Source organism: Otolemur garnettii, unplaced genomic scaffold (genome assembly GCF_000181295.1).
Source record: "Otolemur garnettii isolate 467f Iridium unplaced genomic scaffold, OtoGar3 scaffold00211, whole genome shotgun sequence".
In the NCBI taxonomy this organism is placed as follows: domain Eukaryota; kingdom Metazoa; phylum Chordata; class Mammalia; order Primates; family Galagidae; genus Otolemur; species Otolemur garnettii.
Genome location: NW_003852606.1, coordinates 2,246,803 through 2,255,661, shown reverse-complemented (window position 1 = coordinate 2,255,661; position 8,859 = coordinate 2,246,803). Strand labels below are relative to the sequence as shown.

General features: G+C 48.8%; 1 protein-coding gene across 1 annotated transcript in view; it reads right to left on the bottom strand.

Annotated features, from left to right (window-relative positions):
* TMEM143 (transmembrane protein 143) overlaps positions 1–8,859 on the bottom strand; it is a 28,136-nt gene that overhangs the window by 3,068 nt on the left and 16,209 nt on the right. The window contains exons 3-5 of the mRNA XM_023507915.1: positions 7,782–7,976; positions 6,595–6,725; positions 5,861–6,140 (exon numbers count right to left, since the gene is read on the bottom strand). Of these exons, the coding sequence (XP_023363683.1) occupies positions 5,861–6,140; positions 6,595–6,725; positions 7,782–7,976 (606 nt within the window). The remainder of the gene's footprint in view (positions 1–5,860; positions 6,141–6,594; positions 6,726–7,781; positions 7,977–8,859) is intronic.

The window sequence follows — 8,859 nt, the reverse complement described above, 5'->3', positions numbered from 1 at the left end:
TTGAGCCACAGGCACCAAGCCACCCAGTCATTTTTAGAGATGGGGTCTCACTCTTGCTCAAGCTGGTCTGGAACTCCTGAGCTCAAGAGATGCACCGCCTCCACCTCCAAGAGTGCTAGGATCATAGTCATGAGCCATCGCACCTAGCCCCTGTTTGAACTTTTCCACAATGAAAAAAGGGTTTCTGTTTTTTTTGTTTTGTTTTGTTTGTTTGTTTTTTGAGACAGAACCTCTCTATGTCACTTTTGGTAGAATGCCATGGCATCACACCTCACAGCAACCTCAAACTCTTGGGCTTAAGTGATTCTCTTACCTCAGCCTCCCAAGTAGCTGAGACTACAGGTACCTGCCACAACACCTGGCTATTTTTTCATTGTAGTTGTCGTTGTTTAGCAGGCTTGGGCTGAGTTCAAACCCGCCAGCCCCAGAGTATGTGGCCAGCACCCTAACCACTGAGCTACAGGTGCCAAGTCAGAAAAAAAGGTTTAAAATATTTAATTGTAAAGAGAAGTGGAGGAAAGAAGAATGTTGGGGGAGGGGGAGTTCTAGGACCTAGCTGTCTATTAGCATCCCCCTTCCCTACCCCTTGGCGCCTCCTTATATGTACCCCTTTCTCTAAGGAAGAGAAATGAGAGCCCACTAGTGCCCTCTGGGTTCACAGTGAAAACGTACCCCAGCATTCACCCACTTATCCTATAAGGCGACTTGATCCTGCACCCAGCAGGCCTCAATTATGCCCCTACCAGCTGTGAGCCCATGGCTAAGACCTAAGTCCTAGGATAGCACTGTCTATAAAATGAGGTTGATGCCAGGGAGGGGTCAGTAAGTCAATACATGGTTCATAAAACCCTCAGGACAGAGCCTCTCCACTCAAAAGCACTTAACAAACATTAACTATTATGGCACAGTCATCCATAACCTGTGCTGGGTGCCCACAGAGTGTTGCCTATCTTCCATCGAGGATGGAGGTAAAATGCTTCTAAAGTCAACACACCACAGAAAATTGCTGAAATGGCCTGCATGATACCAGTGACACAGCTGTGTGAACTGTACAAACTCAGCACAATCAGTTTATGTCCTGGCACTGAAATAAATTTGCATTTCTTTGGCTGAGGGCCAGATCCAAGAATAGCTTGCGTTAGGGACCATCTGATACAAAAACACCTTAGGTTTTGTTTGTTTGTTTTGAGACAGAGTCTCACTTTGTCACCCTTGGTAGAATGCTGTGGCTTCACAGCTCACAGCAACCTCAAACTCTTGGGCTTAAGCAATTCTCTTGCCTCAGCCTCTAGAATAGCTGGGACTACAGGTGTGCACCACAATGCCTGGCTATTTTTAGAGATGACGTCTCGCTCAGGTTCAGGCTGGTCTCAAACTCCTGAGCTCAGGCAATCCACTCACCTCAGCCTCCCAGGGTGTTAGGATTATAGGAGTGAGCCACCAGGCACAGCACACCTTAGGTTTTGTATCTGTGTCTGCCAAGCTTATGGAGTTGAATTCTCCCGCATTAAAGGAGTAGGTCATGCCACTCCACAGCACACAAACGAAGCTAAACATCACCCCAGACAGGGGTTGCCACCTGCAACCGGGATGGTCCCCTCAACACTCAGCATGGCCCACACTGAGCACAGCATCTCCCCCAGCCCACTTGTTCCTCCTCCCCTGGAAACCATATCTGGGGCAGCCCCACCCCTGACATTGTCCTCACACCCTCCTCACCAGCCTGTCAGTCCCCAACCTCATCCTGCTGTACCTTGACTCTTTCAGTCCATCCCCTCCTCTCCAGCACCACAGCTCAGCCCTAGTGCAGGCTTTATCCTCACCTGCCTGGTGTATCACCCCAGCCTTCTCCTAGCCTAGGTTGTCCCTATCCACACACAGCTCCAGAGCTGACCCTACCCTCCCCTGCTCACAGCCCTCCCATGGCTCCCCAGTGCCCTTGCCTTCACCTTATGCTCCTCCCCTCTGGCAAATAAACTAGGCCCTGCTCTCTCCTGCCTCCTTCAGGGCCCTGAAACAAGCCAAGCCACCCCTGCTGTGTTCTTTGAAAACACTGCCTCATCCTCAAAGTTCAGGGTGGACATCACTTCCCATGGATAAGCAAGGACTTCCCATATCCCTCACTCTGTGCCTTTGCAGAAGCTGTTCCCTTTGACTGAAATGTCTTTTCCCCCCTCGCTGGGCTGATCAACCCTTGCTCAGCCCTCACCCTTAGCTCAAAGGCTGCCTGCTTTGAGAAGCCTTCCCAGATGTCCCAGGCAGGGATGATGCCTTGTGGACTCCACCATACCCTAGGCTTCACTGTGAGTCCCCTTAGCCCAGCTCTTAAGGCTGCTGTGGGGCAGCCTGAGGAGGGTTGTTGACCCGGGGCCTGCAGGTGCATCAGCTGGATCCTGGCCCAGGTTCCTGTGGTACCTGCTACCTCCACTAGGCACTGATGGTGTGTATCTGTGGTCCCTGTTCCAATCTCTCTGGGCCTGATGCATCTGTGGGCACCAGGACAACCACTCTCCCCAGGTTGCCCCACAGCAGCCTTAACAGCTGGGCTAAGGGGATTCACAGTGAAGTCTGGGACGTGGTGGAGCCCACAAGGGGGCTTGCCTTAGGTTTTATGTTTTTTGTTTGTTTTGAGACAGCATCTCACTTTGTTGCCCTGCCTGGGACCTCTCTCTGGGAAGGCTTCCCAAAGCAGGCAGCCTCTGAGCTAAGGTTGAAGGCTGAGTAAGGGTTGACCAGCCCAGTGAGGGGGAAAAGACATTTCAGTCTAAGGGAATAGCTTTTGCAAAGGCACAGAGTGAGGGACATCAGGGCCCTCCCCTGTGTTAGGGAAGATGTGCCACAAGCATGTTGGTGGAGCTGAAGCATAGAGTTTGAGAAGGATTGTGTCCAAAGAAGCTGGGGAAGCAAGGTCCTCTGTGCCAGGCTATAAGCAGGGAAGGGGTAGGAGAAGGATGAGGCAGCTCGGGGTTAAGTGGGGGAATGGGCTAGAAGGGACAGGCTAAAGGTTGGGAACACGGCCTGAGCAGGGGCACACCACAGAGAGGAGTACACAGGGCATGGAGGCTCAGAGGGTAAGAATGACATGCTGGGGACCAAAGGGTTAGAGGACAGGAGAAGGCAGCTCTGGGAGTCTAGCCAGTGACTGAGGGGACAATAGGCCATCCATAGCTGGAGAACCCGAGAGGAGGAGGAGGTTGGGCAAGATGCTGTGGTTAGCCCAGCCATAGTAGTGAGTGTGAGGGGTCCAGGGGGAGGGCTTTCCCTGAGTCACCTGATCGTAGGCAGTAGAGAACTGACTGTAGAAACCACAGACACAGAGCTCTTTGAGGGGAAGAAAAAGGGCCTTGCATCCTGCAGCAGGAGTCTGATCACACCACCTATCCCAAGATAAGACAGGGACTCGGGAGGAGAAGGGCTTTAGGAGGAAGTTGGATGTTGAGCTCAGTGTGGCTGAGGTTTGGGGACAGGGAAAGGGGCCTGGGAAGAATCCTGGGTGGACCCACATTTTACTTCTTTTTTTTTTTTAGAGGCAGAGTCTCACTTTATTGCCCTAGGTAGAATGCCGAAGCATCACAGCTTACAGCAACCTCCAGCTCTTGGGCTTAGGGGATTCTCTTGCCTCAGCCTCCCCAGTAGCTGAGACTATAGGCACCCACCACAATGCCTGGCTAAGTACCTACAGTTTAATGCTGGGACCTCAACCTGGGACATGAGAAAATAGCTAGCTAATGAATGTACCATGTTAACTAAAGAGCTGGATTTTTGTTATTTTCTTTTCTTTTCTTTTTTTTTTTTTTAAGATAGGGTCTAGCTATGTTGCCAAGGCTTGTCAGAACTCCTGAGCTCAAGCCTGCCTATATGTCAGCCTCCCCAGCAGCTGAGATTACAGGCATGCACCTCCATGTCCAGCATGAACTGGGTTTTAAACTAGTTTTTTCAGAGCATTGCAGGCTCCACAGCCACCCTGGAGCCACTGAGAGGTGGGACAGAAAGTCCATCTGAGCTGAGATTCAGTGTTTCCTCCCCAGAAGGGCTTGACACCTCTTGCCTGCCTCCCTGCCTTTAGTCTCACTCTTTCCCTTATCTTCCATGGTCACCATAGTCTCTCTGTGCTTATAGCCCTTCCACGGTGCCCCACTGTCCTGAAGATAAAGTCCAGGGTCCTCTGGGCATTTAAGGCCCTCGTCATCCTTTGGGGCCTCACCTCTGTACCCTACATCCCAGACTCCAGTCCTGCAAGGTACACCAAGGTGTGCTCACTGGTCCCTTCTTCTCCACCAGGCTCAATCCTCCCCTTTCAAAGCATCACTCAGATACTGCCTGAGCCCTAGTGTTGAACAGAAATCGGTCCCTCCCCAGCCAGTCTGTTGGCCCGGGCACCCTAGCACCTCTCAACCAGCACAGCCTATTATCCGAGGGATTTATTACCAGTCTTTGTAAGAGCCAGTTGGGATGGCTGAAAACAGCTTGAAAACCAATGAGCCAGTAGGTGAATGATCGAGTACAACAGATGCCTCACACCAGTCTACACTCCTGGGGTCAGTGCCAGCGCTGGGGACAATCAGTAAAAGGCAGCTCCTCCCAGCTGACTCAGCCTTTGGACAGGGCATGCAGTTTGGCAAGTAGAGCACAAACTGGCTATCAAGCTCCCACTTGTCCCCTCAGCCACAAATCCTTAGACGGTGGACACCCTGTGCAACTGTTTAAGGCAGCCCCACACTCACATGAATCAGGAAGAGAGCTTGTTAAAAATATAGTTTCCTGGGCCCAGTCCCAGAGTTTCTAATTCAGACCATTAGGGCTGGAGCCCAGGAGGCTGCATTATAAGATAGCTCTCTCAGTGATAATGATACCCAGTCAGGATAGGGATTCAGAGAACAAATAGCCCAATTGGTAATGATAATAATAATAATCATGATAATAGCTAAGTCTCACATAGTACTTCCCGTCCTCTGTGTGAGGCTCTATTCTCAGCACCATATGCATATTCATTCACTTAATCCCCACAATAACCCTGTAAGTTAGGTTCTATCATCATCCTCACTTTGTGATTGCAGAGCTGAGGCACAGAGAGGTTAAGCAACTTGCTCAAGATCACATAGCTAGAAGACAACAGAGTTAGATTCAAATGCAGGTGGCCTAGTTCCACAACACACACCCTTCATGATGTCACTAAAGTACCACTAATGCAAGTGCTAATGAGATGTTAACTCCCATGTAACACCTACCACAAGCAAAGCACTGTGCTCTCCACTTTTCATAGATTCACTTACTTCCTGCTCACAATACCCCTACAGGTTATTATTATCCCCAATTTCCAGATGAGGAAATTGAAGCACAGAGAGATTAAGAAACCCACCCAAAGTTAGGCATGGTGGCTAACATCTGCAATCCTAGCACTTTGGAAGGCTAAGGCTGGAGGATCACTTGAGGCCAGGAACTTGAGACCAGCCTGAGCAACACAATAAGACCCCATCTCTACAAAAAGTAGAAAAATTATCCAGATGTGGTGGCACGCACCTGTAGTCCTAGTTACTTAGGAGGCTGAGGCAGGAGGATCACTTGAACTCAAAAGTTTGAGTTCCAGTGAGCTATAGTGATGCCATTGTACTTTAGCCTAGGCAACAGAGCAAGACGCTGTGTCTAAAACAAAAAAAGCAAAGAAACAAAGAAACCCACCAAGATAAGTTGAGTATATGAGGTAGGGAAGGAAAATGGAAGGGAGGGAGGAAGGAAAGGAAGGAATGAAGGACATCACCACACAGGAATAAGCATGAAATAAACAGAAACACAGATGGCCCAACCTGTCTAAACACCAAAGCACAGGGACACAGGAGGTATGGTGGGGTGGCCCAGGTACCTTGGAGGCTCGTAGGCCCATGAAAATGGCAAAGAGCAGCAGCAGCAGGGAGGTGGCCACCTTGAGATCTGTGAGCACAACCATGCCCACGTTGACGAAGAACACCACGCCAGAAACCACCAGTGTGAAGTTGAGCAGGGCACGCTGCAAGGTGGGCGTGCGCACCTTCAGCTCAGGCAGCAGCTGCTCTAGGCCCTCCAGTGGTGTATCCTTGAAGCTCTTCAGCACCAGGTGTCCTCGTTTTGTCCGGGCTGCCAGCACCACTCGCTTAAAGTATCTCCTGAGGGACAGAGACACAGGCAGTAGCAGGATTAGGAGTGCCCTGTGGAAACCCTCCAACTCAAGATGCGCTCTTTGGCTCTACAGTCACATAGCCAATTTAAAAGCCTTAATAGGGGAAGAAATCGAAAATAAGTTGTGCCCAGTAATAGGAGATCAGTTAAATAATCTAGTCCTATCACTGGACATACACATTGCTCCTTCTTAAGAATACAGACTTCTCTCTAAGATTCAATTCTCCTTACTTGGAAAATGGGGAGAACCTTTCTCTTCCCCTGGGAATTGTACTACTCACCTTTCTCTTCGGAAGAAAAAGAAGCATTTGGATGATTCACACCTCCTCATTTCTTACCTTCCTACCCTAAACACCCAAATCCAGACACTGACCTGTCAGTCCTCTTTTATCTCTAACCTTGCTCCCTTTTGCTGCAGCTAGGGAATAGAGGAAACCTCACCTCTCTGCAGGGGGTAACTTGGTGAAGAATCCACGCTTGGAGCCCACACTGGACATACGGGGCATGTGCCCAACTCGCTGGCCCAGGGCCCAGAACTGCATGTAGATGTACTGGTCCAAATTTACTGTCACCTGCCAAGGAGAGTGAAGGAAGCAGAGGCAGCTGAACACAGGCAGGGGTGTTGATGGCAGGATACCAGAATTAGATGCCCCCCCTGAAATAATTTCCCCACCTTCCTTACTTATGACCATTTAGTGTCTAGGCAGAGCAGCCACATATAAGTGTTCCCCTTGTATACTGCATAAGGACACACCATCAAAGACAATGCCATTCACATAGTAATATTTATTACCGTATTTCCTAGAATCTAAGATGCCACCACACAAGGGCATACCATCTAATATGGCACCATTACATATCAGTTATCTTTATTATCATATTTCCTAGAAGCTAAGGTGCTACTGATTTTAAGATAATCCAATTATCTTATGAAGCAACTAAAAAAGAAAGTATATTGCCAATTAAACCATGTCACACCACTGCTTGTAAATCACATCCCAGTTTCAGAGATGACAAAATATGACTTTAGAAAAAGTACATTTTAAGGGGGCACCTGTGGCTCAATGAGTAGGGTACCGGCACAATATACCGAGGGTTTGAACCCCAGCCAAACTGCAACAAAAAATAACTGGGCATTGTGGCGGGTACCTATAGTCCCAGCTACTCAGGAGGCTGAGGCAAGAGAATCACCTAAGCCCAAGAGCTAGAGGTTGCTGTGAGATGTGGCAGAACAGCACTCTACCCAGGGCAACAAAGTAAAACTATGTCTCTAAAAAAAAAAAGAAAAAAGAAAAAGTACATATTAAAATCAATAAAATGTGGAACTTTGTAAAATGTTAATTTTTATCATAATTTTGTTGACTTTAAGGATAGCGCTTTATATTTTATCTATTACAACAATTTTCTGGCAGATGATCATAAGAAAATCCCCATCATATGATACTTTTCCAATAGGTGGCAGTGAAGTGATCTGAAAAAGTGGCACCTTTTCCTAACTTACTAAGTGTGCCATGTGTCCTGTGTTTAGGACTACAACTCCCAGCAGCCCATGCATCCCAAAGTCTTCACCCTCACAAAGGCTTCCTGGGAGTTTTGGTTCTACTCTGCAATCAAAAGAAGACAAGTACCTGGACCTCATCCTGAGGGTGGTGGACCACCAGTGCATAGGCCAGGGCATCCTCAGAGAGGGGGTTGAAGTTGGCCTGGGCCAGCAGGGGCCCCAGGGCCTGAAGCACCTCTTGCTCATTGGACAGACGCTGGGGGTCTGTTAGCGATGGCTGCTCAAGGGTCTCCCTGTCAGGGTTGATGGGGTCATACAAAGCCTGAAGAGAGTCACAAAGAAAAAAAAATGGGCTGGGTCACAGTATGAGGGATTGTGGGGACACTTAAGGATATTCCTCTTCCTTTCCTTTAAGTGATAAGGAACCCCCAGGACTTGATCTCCGCCTCTTCCCTCTCACCTCTCATCAAACTCGCCCTCCAGTCACCTTGCATTCCTGTACCTTTATATATCATCTCTGTGCATATACTATTCAACTCACCTCCAGGTTGACCTCTCTTCCATGTTCTAGAGCTAGCATCCAATTTCAGGCTTGGCACCCATAGCTCAAGCGGCTAAGGCACCAGCCACATACACCAGAGCTGGCAGGTTCGAATCCAGCCTGGGCCTGCCAAACAACAATGATAACTGCAACCAAAAAATAGTTGGGCGTTGTGGTGGGCACCTGTAGTCCCAGCTACTTGGGAGGTTGAGGCAAGAGAATCGCTTAAGCCCAAGACTTTGAGGTTGCTGTGAGCTGTGATGCCACAGCACTCTACCCAGGGCAACTGCTTGAGGCTCTGTCTCAAAATAAAAAAAATAAAAATAAAAACATCCAGTTTCAGTGCATAGGCACGTTCTTCCCTCTTCCAAGGCCAATGCGGGGCTGCCCAGGGAGAGACTACATTTCCCAGCCTGCCTTATGGCTAGGTGTGGCCAGGAGATTAGGGTTTTCCCATAGACTGTGAGCAGAAGAGACAAGGGACAGGGACAACTTTACTCTCACTTCTTAGTCCTCTAAACTTTCACTCTTTCCTTATTCTGTCAGGTTAGAACACTGTCTTGCCTACTGTTATGTAAATATTTTTAATTTTTCGGTATATTACAATGTTTTCACATCTTAAAAATCCTTTCGGCTCGGCGCCTATAGCTCAACCGGCTAAGGC